The sequence below is a fragment of the Anser brachyrhynchus genome (assembly GCF_964034855.1).
Source record: "Anser brachyrhynchus genome assembly, chromosome: 5".
NCBI lineage: Eukaryota > Metazoa > Chordata > Aves > Anseriformes > Anatidae > Anser > Anser brachyrhynchus.
This window is the reverse complement of record NC_137699.1, coordinates 33,831,436-33,845,698: the sequence shown is the minus strand read 5'-3', so window position 1 is coordinate 33,845,698 and position 14,263 is coordinate 33,831,436. Positions and strand designations below refer to the sequence as shown.

Genomic DNA, 14,263 nt, shown 5'->3' with positions numbered 1-14,263 from the left:
CAAGGCCCCACGTTTCCAAAGACGGGGATGGAGATCTGACTGGTCAGAGATAACGCAGCCACTTCAGCCATGGGATGAAAATTGAGGCTGAAGGAGAAAAGCAGCCTCTGACAACCCTATCCCAACACCTGGCTCTCCAGCCATCCGCTCTCCAAGGACTTCTCTATGACAAGGCCCAGCAGCTGAGCTCCCTGTAGCTGGTGAAAAGAAGGAGAAACCTGAAAATGCCTGGGATCAGTGCTGGAGTGTCTGTAGAAATGTGTGGATTTGGGAATCTGTTCTTTGGATACGCCTGGAGCAGAACTAGGAGCAGATGGGTGGCTTCACAGGTCTTAGGGCCTGGGGGAATCAGTCTGGTGATAATATACAGATCCTTACCTAGCTGAGTGGTGGAACTATATTCACATCTCCTGCTTCAAACTCATTATCTTTAACTGAGCTTCTCAGAAAGAAACATCTAGTCTCAGTAAAAAAGCCTTCAGAGAAATCCACCTCTTTCTAACAAAAAAAATAAATCTTGTAGAAGCTAACTACATTCACCAAACAAATGAGTCATTTCAAACACTGACTCTAGCTTAAATCTCCAGACAAAGCATTTTCTTGGGGTTTTTGCTGTTAGATGAGCAAACCGTTACTACCAGAGATCCTTCTGAAAACAAAACCAAGTCACTTTTTAATCTGCGTGGTGTGGCATGGCATAGCCACTCTACCAGGTTGTTCTGCAGGCAGCAGAAACACCACTGGTCTCATTGCAGGCAGGGAGAATTTGGATACCTGATTAATGACGGCAGGCTGTAGTCATGTAAGTCCATGACAGCAGCAGATTCAAAGATTAAACTGCCTTCTGTATAATTAATTACTAGGTTTTAACATAATCAAAGCACAGGTGGAAGTGAGTGGTTCCTGTGGCAAGAGAAGTTACAGCCCTGCCACAGTGGCTTTGTAGTGTAAGACAGTAACAAAGACTGTGAGAAAACCAAGATGGAATCTGCAGTGGTTTGGCTTCCAGGCATCCTTTCAGATAGGGCCTTATTCTGCATGTGTATGATCCAGGACCAGAAGCAACAGCAGGCTCTTAGTATCCATCTTGGTTTTATGCGCAACAAAAGAGAAGAAGCTTCAGTGAAATCTTACCCCTCTGTACCTTAATCCTGATGCCAAGTGACTTTCCCTAAGCACGGAGCTCTCCATATATACGAAATCCTTCACAAGTGCCCGGTGCGTGTCCCAGCACAGACGCACGCACCCAGCCTCTATTCCTGCCTGGGTGCTCACAGCCCCAGACCTCATGCAACCCTCTTCCCTCACGCTCCTCCATCGCCTTGCTCCCATCTCCTCCCTCTGAAAGGGTGCACACATCTGGGTTGCCTTTATTGTGCGATAAATCTCACCCTGCATCTTGGGTTCATTTTCTGAAAGTTTTGAATGGTGTCTTGGAAATGCTGTTGGACAATAGGAGCTCTTTGAACCCAAGCCAGCTGGACGGGGCTCCTTGCATTGCAGCTGACATGCAGGCTTTGGCGGTCTTTCTCGACTCTTTCCTCTCCTCTTTTCTTTACAGTATTTGAATTGTCCTCAGACTTTATTTTTGGAGCGGGCAGTGCATTTCTGCATCTTTTCATCATTATATTATTATTAATTATGTTTGTGACTATTTCTCTTTCTGCTGGCACTCCTGGGTGGATCTCTCCTCTCTCACTTAATGTCTTGGGTAAGACTACCTTGGCTGCAACCAGCCTAAGCAGTGACTCAGAATCCCTGGCCTGCTCCCAGGAGAGATGCAAGAGTTTTGCCAGTTGCTTTATAAAGAGGCCATCGTTTTCCTCAGCTACTCTCTCGCTCAGCAGAGCTGAGTCGGGTGGAAAAGCTCGGTGCTGCGGTTCCAGTGAGTCCACCCCAGCCCTTGTGGACTGGCCATCTCCGGGGTGTTACCGAAAGCAGAGCCCTGCTCCCTCCGGATGCAACCAGGGCAACCTCTGAGCCAGGCGCTGGGATCCTCTGCTGAACAGCGTTTGGCTCCCTGGGGGTCACTGCTCTCCACTTCCCCGTCCCCTGGGCCCTGGAGGAAACAAAGCTAGGCAAGGCATGTGGGCAGGATGAGGCATCGCGAGGGAGGGAATACTGTCTGCGACTGTCAAACTATTGCCTAATGGGCCCATCACACAGCTCCCACATCTCGAGTCAGAGCGGAGAGCAGTGTGCTCTGAAGCAGGCCCCTCGTATGGCTGGGTGTGAAGTTTGCTTGCAGCAGGGGTGAACTGTACGGAGAGAAATCCCACCTAGAGAAATCACACCAGAGGTGTTCAAACAGCACGCTTTTTATGGAGGCTGAAGTGCATACCCTCTCCGTCTTGTGTGCCAGGAAGGACTCGGGAAGAAAGAAATGGCCTGCTCCAGTGAGGCACGGCCATCTCCGGCAGAGCATGTGGGGAACGCAAGTCTGAATCTGTCCCATCACACTGCCCTGCCTCCAGGAGCACGGCCCTGCCCTGGTAGTGGCACCGAGTGATGGAGGTAAGGGGATCACTGTCCTCACCTTCTCCCCTTCCCACCTGCAGGGATGGGAAGCCCACCTGCTTCACAGAGCAGCCGAGAGCCCCGGTGCTGCCTTTAGCAGAGGAGCAGGACTGAGATCATCTGTTGCTTTTTGCTCACATCAACCAAAGGGAGGAATAGGTCGTGGGCCAAATAAAACTCTCCTTCCTCCCGTCCTACTGCAAGACTGAGCGGGCCAGGGAAGCCCATGAGCGGCTGGGAAGGGGTGGCCCGCCAGCCCCTCTCCAGAGCCCTCTCTGCGCCACTGTTGAAGGCTGAGATGACTCCTGGGCTCAGCTGCAGCTGCCTGAGCACCAGGCAGAGGTGTCGGCTTCTCTCCAGATGCGGCACGGCGCGAACCACAGCCGGACCCCTCCCCAAATGACGGGCTGGCTGCTGCTGGCCTCTGCCGGGTGGCATTGCTTCTTCGGCTTGAGGAATGCAAACCGCCTGAGCTGCTCTTGAGGATCGGCCAGGAAAAGTCCACAAATAGCAACAGGAAATCAAAATGCCCGCTCCAGACATGCACCCGATACGAGGCCATCCAGAGCAAGGAGAAAAATCAAATGCTGGACGATGGAGATTACATCATGCTGTGGATAAACCTGCGAGCCCGTCCAGCTGGGGCCATGCCAACAGGTCCAGATGGCTCAGGAATGCTAACTGCATAGCTACCTCTCTCTTGTCTTTGCTTTTTCTTCCCTCTTTCTTTCCCTATTCCCCATCCCTCCTGGCCTCTTTCCCTCTTCCCTTTCCCAGAATAAATAAGTAAAAACTCTGGCAACTCTACATAATCCAATTTCATCAAATATCAGAAAGGCATCTGAGAACGGTGGATGGGCACTACTCAGGGCATGGGTCTCTGGCTCCTGCTCCTCGATGCCCATGCTGCTGGATGACTGCACCACGCTGGGGCTGACACAGTGATGTGAGCCTTCATCTCACCGGGGACTTCAGCCCCTGGCTGCAAGGGAGGATGCTGCCAGGGCAGCTCCCCTGGAGCCTGGAGCACGCAGGAGCATGAAGAAATGAGCATTGCTGCTGCTCTGCTGCAGCGTACCCCAGCTGCTCGCAGCTGCCACGGACTGCTCGCCGTGACTGCAGCACCAGGGGCAGGGAGAAAGCAGTTTTGCTGTCGGAGTTTGCAGCTGCTAGCTGCCACCCGGGCACTAATTAGTGACAAGGAAACGAGCGCAGCACCCTGTGTTCTGTGCCCGGAGCTGACCAGGCCAGCGCTGCTCCCCGGCTGTCTCCCAGTGGGATAAAAACAGGGCTCGAAGACATGTAAGGAAGGAATTAAAGGTGTGCTCTCTGCCGGGCCTGAAAAAGGGCTGCAGGCCATTTGCTTGTTATTTAATGCTAATCCAGCTGTCGGACCGCTGCCAATTATCTTTGACAAATCCTGAAGAGCAGGAGAGGCAGCAGAGATCGGGAAAACAACCTTAGCATTGCTCTTCCCAGTGCGCAATAGCAACCCTAATTTTAAGCAGTTCAGGCAGACTTTCTGAGGGGAAAGGGCACCTCCGAGGAGAAAGGGAAAGCACAAAACCATGCACTGAGCAGGAAGAGTGACCGAGAGGGACTGCCACGGGTCTTTAATGCCCTGCTAGCGGGCTGACAAAGCCATGGCACTCTGGTACTCTCAGCTCGTGACCTCCTTAGACAAAAACCAGTCCACACATACTTTGGGAGCCTGGGAACTCGGCACAGCCCTAACCAAGCAGCAGTTTTGGGCAGAAATGTAATGGGGTGCTCTCAGTAAGTTGCCCAAACCCAGGGTGAAGTTAAGTTTTGCAGCTCGGCCAGGATCTGGTTGTTCAGTGGAGGATGAGGTATGAGTACAGCCCATTCACTGGATTTATAAAGCACAAATTGTTTGGTTTTCAGTATGGCCCAAGGAAGCCAGGCCAGCAACAGTATGGGCCAAGTACTTCAGTTTAAATCCTGACGCTGACCGACTTAGTCATCCAGACTGACACTGAAAGATTACTCTGGATTAACCTTAAGTGTCTGAGGTCAAAATCAGCCATCCACAGTCCATAGGTGGCATGAACGGGAGAAGGGCAATGGATAGCTGGGACGTCAGTGGAGGATGGAGCTGCCAAACTGAAAATGTCACAAATATCATCTATAGCTGCAAAGGAATTCAAAGAGACTAACCGGGGAAACAAAGTAAGAGCTCCTACAGACCATTCCTGGCAGGTACCTGGAAACAACCCCACCGCCCCAGCCTAACTTGTCATGGGTCTGCTTCACCCACTGATGGCATTGTACCGTGCAAGTGAGAATAAGGCTGTGCGTTAATTTTTAGACCTCAGAAGCTGTGTCGTACCAAGAGACACCCTGAAGATAGCATGCTAAGCAACAGGCAGAGCTGGGACTAGCGTTCTCCCATTCCTGACAACCTCATGCCCAGTCGCTGCATCACTGCCCATATGGAAAAAAAAAAAAACAACAACCAAGAACAAACTAACAAACTCAGCATCATTCGATTGGCAATTCAGTATTTGTGGCTCAACGGCACCTCATCAACTCTCACAGTCTGCACATTTCCTCAGGAAGAAGAGCCAGATTTCCAGCACTCCCTGGGCAAAGAGCTCTCAGATCGAGAGACTGAAAAGGCTTTGAAAGAAACCTTCCATCAGCAGCCTTCACAAATGTCAGCGATAGCTTCCTCCTCCCTGAGCTGCCTGGCTTGCAGTCCCTCCCCTGAGGCAGCAGCGAGCTCAGCCAAAAGCACCTGCCCAGCACCTTCCTTCAACTGTCATGAATTTATGGCAACAGCATTGAGCTGTTCTGACACGCAGCAATTAACTACCAAGGCTCCGGACCCGGGTCCTCTTCTTCATCCTTCTCTCCCTGTGCCTCAGCCACCCCTCTGGGTGGGACCATCACAAGCACTGCAGGGTGAGGAGCATATTTGCAAGGCGAGACCCCTTCCCCTCGTCCAGCAGAGATGTGCTGCTCCTGAGCGCGGTGCTCCCACCCGGACTCTCCGTGGCACCCTGAGAAGAAGCCAGCAGCCTGGGGTGGGGAAGCTCGGCACGACGAAGTTTCTTTGGGCACTGGCCTAAGGAAGTTTGCCCGCAGGGGGGATGCTGACAGTCCAACTATCAGTGCCCAAAGTGGATGTTGTATCCAGCTCCCTCCTGTGTAACATGCTTGGTAGCTGGCCCAAACTGTATTCCTCCTCCAGCTCCAGCTGCCAGATTCCTCCCAAGGGAGACCTGATATTCCTATTGCATGGGAACTCCTGACACAGCTCGCTGAGCTGAACATGTTACTCTGCATCTATTCTAGGAAAACTGATAGCTGAGTTTTGAGCAGGTTTGCTAACTCGGGCCAGCCAGACCAACCTAAACGAACGCTTTTCCTGATCAAGACAAAGTCACAGTGTGAGGAAGCCAAAAGCAACTTTGCAGAGGTAGTCAAGGGTGAGCGTCCTCTGAAACAGGCTGGACAGTGATCATAATGAATGACCACATATACAGCATCACCTTAGATCCCTAAAGATGGTACTGATTAGCCCCATCCAACCCAGCACTGCTTTAAATTACATACTAGTTTCAGTGAGAATAGCCATGCACATTGCTTCCATCCCGTACAAAGAATTTCTGCAATCCCAGGGAGTGAGAAGATGAAATAGGATGTGCCTCTACATGCAGTAGAAAGGAAGGAGTGAAAGAGTATGTGGGATGGTGCAGTTACAACCTTCACGGGACCTTGTTCTGGCTGAACAGCGTGTCAAGATCAGTGTCAAGCACCTATCGCTTGGACACTGACCAGAGCAGCTCCAAATGACTTGGAGGCAGACAGACCTGGAGAGATTTAACAAAAAATGAATAAAAGGAGACACGCAAGGAAAGAGAAAAAATGGTGGATAAATTAGTCAGAAAGGGATGGGTGACAGGGGAAGGGCTGGGGTGTTCAGGTAGGCTCGGGTGACTGCAGAAAAGGAAAATCTTCCTTAAAACGACGTGACCCTACAGGAAAGCAGAAGCAAACATTTGTTTTCTCAAGCAGCTGGGAATAAGTTAGACAGATGTAAACACTGCACGGCATCTGTGGGGAGCACCGGGGTTGAAAGACACAGCCTGCCTTTCAGCACGCTACCTGCAGCCCCCTGCTGCTCTGGCCTTGCCCTCGGCTCCTCACGCCCCTTCAGCTGTTTCTGCTCGGAGGGGTGATGCAGAACGTGCAAACCCACGGAAGACCAGACTGAAAACATGATCGATGACTTCAGCCAGAGGACACCAAACGACATTAGTGCAGAAGTCACCTCCTCTCAGTGGGACAGCCCTGATGCCAGCATGGGAGCCCACCGAGAAACGTGGCTTTGGTTCCGCTCTCACTTCTCATTTCTGTGTGGAGACACGAAGTCCCAGAGGCTCAGATGAGCAAAGAAGGAAAAATACAGTCCCCAGCAGAAAGCTGAGGTCTGTGGGATGTAGTAAACCCCAGACGGAGACTGGCCTGCAGTGAAGACTGACTCAGTTGGCCTACAACAGATGCCTCCCCTGCAGAGGAACAAAGCTGGCACAAAGAAGCCTGTCAGGCGTTGGTGACTGCACCTCACCTTGCAGCACAGAGCTGGCACTTCCCTGGGAAGTCTCCTGGTCAAATCAGGCCAAGAGACAGCTCCTGGCCATTTCTTAGTGGAGCTGTAATGGTCCGCTTCACCCCTAGGCCCTACCTGCTGCCCTGCAACTGCAGCAAGGACACTGACGGGGTTTTGTTCCCATCTGGTGTCCTGCAGTGGACCATCCACAACAAGTCAAAGGACACACTGGGGACTCATCCCTTCCCTAAAATGCGCTGATATGAGTCAATCTTGGGAATCAAATCTTCATAGCAAGCAATGTGTGGCTATGAGAAGAGAACCTGCCATGTGGCCATCACAGAGACAACTCAGTGGAATGTTTTCATTCCCTTCCTTTAACACTGAGAATTTTTAAATAACAAATAATTAATATATTATATGCTAACTAAATCCTACGGTCTTAAAACTTACAGAGAAGTGCTGAGAAAAAAACAGAGTGATCCCAGGACTAGACCTTTCTCAGAGGAAACATGGGAGTACATTGCAGAGGTGTCAGCACGGCCCTGTTTTGAACAGCGGGACTGTGGCTGCGAAGTCACTCTTTCTAATACTTCCCTTTAAGGCACTGCTTCAAAACAAGGTCTTCTTTCCTCATATGTGAGCACAAGGAAATTCCCCTCCCTACCAGAGACAGCTCCATCCCAGGCTTCAGCGAACCAGCACGATGCCGGATGGGGCCAGCGCGGGGCTGGAGGAGACAAGGGCAGCGCTGGATGGGGCCATCCTGGGCAGCAGGAGGCACTTTACCCTGATGAAGCCAGTGCTTGTCGCAGGATGAAGAAGCCACTAGACACTACGATACATCCCGGTGTGCTGCCGCCCCTCAGGACCTGCCTTCTGATAACAACGACTGGGAACACTGCTAAAATCTCCTAAGAGATCCAAGTTTCCTGTGGAAGGCCAAATGATGGGTGTGCATTTTCTCGCCTCCAAACCTCTCTGCAGCTTGTTTGCTCCTTCTCCGTGGTATGGCAGGACCTCACTGTGCTTCCAGGGGCTGGCAGGCCACCAAGCCTGGCCCCCTACCACCACATTTGCTGTGCCTCCTGCATTGGGCATGGAGGACAACCTTGCTTCTGGGCTATGGGAGGGGGCAGGCAATGCTGAGAGATGTTCCCTAGTTGTCCCAGTCAAACCAAGCCATGCCTAGGGACTCATACTGGGACCAGAAGCAGATGCAATGGAGCACAGACCACCTCAGGCTTTCTACAGTCTGGTCCATACAGGTGTGACCCCTGGGTTTCAGCATCTCAGAAAGTGATGGCAGCACCAATGACTGCCTAATGCCAGAGGGGACGGGGATCACCTGTCAGAACTGTGTGTGTCACCTCCCAGCTGGTGCTGCTGATGCCCTCCCTCAGTGGGAGTGCACAGGAGGCACAGATGTGCTTCCAGCCCCTGCCAGCACGCCCTTTGTTTGCTCTGCAAGCACTTCACTGACGTCCTTCCTGCTTCTCCCCACCGAGACGGTGGCTCTGTCTCTGCTGTTTAACCCTGTTTCGGACAGATGCCTTCCTGCACTCCTGCTCTGAGTTACAGCCTCTCTCCTAGCCCCGGCCTACCTGTGTGGCTAAAGGGTTCTCCCACTTCGTCAGAGATTTTCATTTTGGCCGGTGGATCCCCAGCATGTGCTGCCAGCTGTCCTACAGATGAATTTTTTTTTATTTTGGAAGAGTATCCCAAATGTCTCTCAGTTTCTTTCTGGTGTGGAAGGACGCACAGGTGATCCCCAAGTCTCTGCGGAGGAAGTGCTCTCCTAGTCTTCCAAAGGGAGCTCACATCTCTCCCCCTCTTCGTTACTGAAATGGAAACATGTTTCCTGGTGATGACTCTGCAGTGATGATGCTGTAGGTTCAGAGGCCCACGAGCTGTTGTGTTCAGCTGTGGTTTCACCCTGCGGCTAGCACCTCTGCAGGTGCAAGTCCAGCTGTGAGACAACGAGGACCAGCATGGGCATGAAGTGGAGGAGCCGTGAGATGGATCCAAAGAGACTAATGAGATAAGGAAGATCTGGGGACTACTATTTTGAGATTTATTTCCATCAGAACAGATCTGATAGCCCCATCAGGTCTATCTGTATCTGTGCTCCAGATCACACAGGAATCTCTGACCAGCAAGTTCCAAGCAAAATTTAAAGAAAAAAGTCCTGCCTTGCACAATCAGGGATGCACCACTGACCAAATTTTACCATGCACAGGGACGAGAGGGCCAAAATGCTCTGTGCATGTGTCCCTGTGCAGGACTACCAGCAGTGTCAGACCCAGCCTCCCGGCACAGGAGCTCCCTTTGCTACCCACTGGACGACGGATGACCGAACCTGCTGAGCTCTTCATCTTCACTGCGTGCTGAGGTGGTGGGAGGGAGCCTACACAGCATGAAACTCTCCCAGACCAAAGACCAGTCCAGGACCTAAGCAACACTTAAGTGCTATTTATGTCCCTCTAGCAGGCATAGGAGGAACAGAAATGTGTACAGGATTCTCATGGGAGTGACGGTCATCCCTGGTGAGTAGCCTGTGTTTATCTTCAGAGGAAGCTCCCCTTTGAGTTGCACCAGCACTGCTCTTGGCTTTCTCACTATGTACAGTTCTGCCGCTTTCCTCCTTTCTGCAGGCTGTGACAATGCCGAAGAAAAGAGCAAACGGGAGGCACAAAACCCAGTTTGCACTCAAGGAGCAACCTGCAGAGACAAGTGGTTCCTCTCCCATTCTGTGGCATCGCAGTGGGCTCCAGCAGGTACCGCTCGTCACCTTGCCCAGGAACATCGTCAGGTCACACAATGACAGAGCACGCTATTGTGCATCCTCCAACGCAGCTGGGTGAACGCTACGGAGACAGTCTGAACTGCCATTTTGCTTCTAACAAGCTTCTGACAGTGCAGACCTCAACTAACTTGTAGGTTATTTTTTTTGCCTTGATATCTCCCTTTCAAAGGGAGACACAGAATATGCTTTGAAAAGCACAGAGTCAAAACAGAGCTGTGTTTACACGAACATCCAACCTCCAGAGTCATCTCTGAAGGTATTTTTCATACCATAAAATACAGAAGCACAAGGAAGAAACAAACCCTCTGGGGTACTAGGTTAAAAAGGAACACATGCCTCCTGTTTGGCTGGTTTATTCTGGCTTCGTTCTGACATCAGTGTCACAGACCCAGTGAAGCACAGTGGTGGATCTGACTCAGAAGATAAGCCCTTTGAAGAGTTTCACAACACCGATAAGAGCGGAGAGAGTAAGAGCCCTGCGAGTGCAGCCATAATAGATGGTAAGTGGATAGATGGGAACAACCAGAAGTGCTGGGCTGGACAGGGGTCGGACAGGTGGAATCGATAAGCAATCACCGCATGACGGATTAGTCTCATTTACAGTGGGTCCTTTCTGGTAGAAAAAGATGAACAAAGTTGTCTCGGTTTAAAAGCAGTAGGCAGCCTCCCGAGCAAGAGGAGCTGGTGGTGTTTTTAGAAGTCATCGTATATAAGTCGGGTTAGCAGAGAGTAAGTGAAGTAAAAGAAGCAGTTTGTATCCCCCAGAGATTTCCACTCCAAGTATGAAGCAGACACCACTCTCCTTAATATTTACAAACAAACAAACAAACCAAACAGAAATCATATAACCACAGAAGACCCGTGCAGGTTAGGAGGGAGCTCAGGAGGTCTCTAATCCAAGCCCCTGCTCAGAGCAGGGCCAACGCTAAATGCAGACCACATTGCTCAGGGCTTTATCCAGACTGGTCTTGGGAACCTCCGAGGCTGGAGCTTCCACAACGCCTCTGGGCAGCCTCTTCCTACTCCTAAGTGTCCTCACAGTGAGAAATCCTTTCCTCATACCCAGTCTCTGCCTTCCCTGTTCCGATTTATGAGCACTGTCTCTCATCCTCCTGCCATGCACTGATGTACAGAGCCTGTCTCCCTCTTCTCAGCCAGTTCCTCACGGGTGCAGGGGGGCTGCACATTTATCAATGTCCAAAATATCCCACGTACAAAACCAGACACCACATTTCAGATGGAAAAGGGGGCGATCGCTTCCCTCTCTCCCTTACAGCCACACTTCCATGGCAGCTCCAAGCCTTCTTTGCACACCCCTGGCTCGCACGCAGCTGCTGCCACCCAGGACCCCCAGGACCTTTGCGGCACTTCTCCCAGCCAGCCCCAGGAAGGGTGCAGGAGTCGCTTTTTGCCCTCACTGCATCTCTTGAGGCTCCTTTTGAGCCATTCCTACAACCTGCCTAGGCTCTTCTGAACGGCAGCCCCCCCAATCAATATTTTTTTCTCTGTTTCAAGCACACAGACTTCCTTGAGGACGCATCTACAGAGGTACTGTCCTTACTCCTTTCTCACAGCTTTAGATGAACAATGCAGAGAGCCATTTTCAAAAGAACAAGATGACTAATGAGGAGTGACGGTTCAGGAAAGGCGAGCAGTTCAGAGCCACGTAATTCTTGCCCCAGAGGAGCACAGCCTCTGCAGTAAGGTTCACCCATCCTTTCTTTCCGCTTCTGTTCTGAACAGAAGTTATCCTCAGAAAAAAAAAAAAAAAGTTTCATACTGGCATTTTATGGCCAAAATTCCCGGCCTATTCTAAGAAAAATACTTGCTGAACAATATCTGGAAAAGTTTGCCCATCTTTGAAGCAAAGGCACTGGCAACTTTGCAATCTATTGTGCACGGTGATGCTTCACACAGTTCTGTGTAAAAAGAACTTCTCAGCACATCTCCAGACCCCAGGAGGTTTGCTGGATTTAGTAGGAAAATGTAAGTATATTCCTTCCCCCCACGTTGTCATGCAGCAAGAGAACAAAGAAGCTGATGTATTATGTTCTGGGGCACGTATCATCAACAGATTTGGAAGGTGGGAAGCAGATACAGAATCTCCACTGTTTATCGTATCTGGGAAGAGAAGGCATCAGTTTGACTCGCACACTCCCACAGAAGTTTGTGGTGCAGGCAGCTAGGGAAAAATCCACACAGTACTTCTTTTTCTAATTGGAAGCGGAGGACAACGATGCCAGAGTCACCCCAACCTGGCGGCAGCCTACCCCTGGTCACCGCACATTTTGAACACACTGTCCTGGCAGGTGGCACCAGATGGCACTCTTACACAAAAGCTTCTTTTTCTCATGCTCTGTTTGCAGGCAGAAGTTGTATTTAAACTATAAGGAGGTACCATCTATATAGGCAAGGGTTTTCCTGACTTCTGACTGCAGCCCCTGTTGCAACTAGGTCAAAGTGGGGATGCCGAGACATAGTATTTCCGCACAGGTAGGAGAATAAATGTTCCTGGCATACAGCACTTCTGTAGCAGCACAGCTGCATCCATGCAGGGTATGTAAGGAAGGAGGGGAAACGCAAGGCTCCCTGCGATGGGTCTCGGAGCAGCTGAGGCCCTGCAGTCACCAGTGGGAGCTGCGAGCACACAGCCGGGCTCCGCTGCCTCCTGCAGTGCCCGGCCGCGGCCGGTCCCTGAGGCACGGCAGTATCCCGGAGAGCAGGAGCTGGTGAGATGTCTGAGGCATGGGACCGCCCGAATAATCTCTTTCCCAGAGCCAACGTGCCTCCACACACCAAGCACGGTGCACCCAGCATAAATGCAAATTCTCCATCTCTACTTTCTCCTCCACACCGGAGGCAGCGCAAAATGGTATCTTGGGTATCTTTGGGTATCTTGCATGAAGAAGTGGCTTTACCAGGCACTTAACAGCTACAGCCTTCCTATCCCTGTCTCCTGCTCTGGTGTCGTGCTGCTGGCATCCCTCCTGCTCCTGCCGCAAGGACGGTGCTCGGAGGTGCCCACATTGCCACGCCGGGAGCACAGGAGGTGCTGGGGTGGGATGGGGGCACGGATGGGACGCTCGCCCACCTTCGGCTCAGCCACCCGTGAGGTGGGGCCCTCCTGCACCAGGGCAGAGGGGCAGGCAGGGTTTGCAGCACCAACGCTCCCTGAGAGCCCGGCTCGCGGTGCTGGGGCAGGACAGGAGCCCGTGCACGCAGAGGGAGCTGCCAGACGCGGGACTCGCCCGACTCCTCGGAGAGGCCGGGCAGCTTCCTCGGAGGTGAACAATGCCCCTTTGGTTTCTCGGGGCTGGCAGCACCCTTCCCTCCCGAGTCACTGCGCTCCGAGGTGGATGAGGGGAGGATGCTCCGTGCCCGGCCGCCACCCTGCGCGGGGGTTAGGGGCGCACGGGGGGGGGGGAGCCCCAAGTCCCTGGGGTCCCGCTGCCACCCGGCCGTGCCCCCGCCGCTGTCCCACCGCACTGTGCTCCCATTGCAAAGGGAAAAAAAAAAATAAAAAAATAAAAAAAGAAGCGAAGGCAAAGCAGCGGGGCGGGCACCTCGGGGTGCCGGGCAGGCATCGAGGGGCTGCCGCAGCGCGCACACACACACACACACACACACACCCCGGGGTCGCCCCTTACCACATTGCTGAGGAAATCAGCCTCGCTGAAGTCGCCGAGGTCGAGGAAGCCGGGTCCGGCGGCGGGGAAGAGCCGCTCGGCGGGGAAGGGCTCCAGGATACTGTCCATGGTGCCCGGGGGCCGGGGGCTCGGCGCTCGCCGAGGGGGCTCCGCCGCTCCCCGCCGGCCGGGCTCACAGCGGCGGCTCGGTCCCGCCGCCCAGGCGCCGGCGGTCCATGGGGCGGCGGGGCCGGGGGCGGGCGGCGAGCCTCCTGCCGCCCAGGGGAGCGCCGAGCCGAGCCGAGCCGTGCCGGTGCCCCGCTCGGGGCAGCTGTCAGTGCCCCGCTGCGCAGGGGCCGGGCGGGCAGCGCCGGCGGCCGGCGGCGGCCCGCCCCCGCCCCGTGCTGGGGAAGCGGCGGGCGGGCCCTAGCGCGCCGACACCCCCTTCAGGCGGCCCGGAGCCGCCGGGGCTGCCCCCTCACGCCGTCCCCGCCCGGCCCCGTAGCCCCCCGGCACCCCTCGGTAGCCCCCCGGGGCAGAGCGGCGACCCCAGGCCGCGAGGCGCCGCGGGCAGGGCCCGGCTGAGGCAGCCCCCGGGCTGCTGTGTGATTAGGGAGTCGGACACCGGTAAAGCGCTTCGGGCAGATTAGATGGCCTCAGGTAAATGGGATTATGGATCCCCATCCCCTCTGAGCCTTGCTCCCACCACCGGCGGGAAAACCACTTATAGCGATCCCG

The 14,263-nt window shown here is 53.4% G+C and overlaps 1 protein-coding gene across 3 annotated transcripts in view; it reads right to left on the bottom strand.

Annotated features, from left to right (window-relative positions):
* Positions 1 to 13,903, bottom strand: part of CREB3L1 (cAMP responsive element binding protein 3 like 1) — a 45,101-nt gene extending 31,198 nt beyond the window's left edge. Inside the window, exon 1 of one of the 3 annotated variants that reach the window (XM_080592900.1) lies at positions 13,547 to 13,903. In XM_080592900.1, the coding sequence (XP_080449026.1) occupies positions 13,547 to 13,654 (108 nt within the window). In that variant the 5' untranslated portion in view covers positions 13,655 to 13,903. The remainder of the gene's footprint in view (positions 1 to 13,546) is intronic. The other 2 variants (XM_080592899.1, XM_080592898.1) reach the window with 2 other exon arrangements.
* Between the last annotated feature and the right edge of the window lie 360 nt (positions 13,904 to 14,263).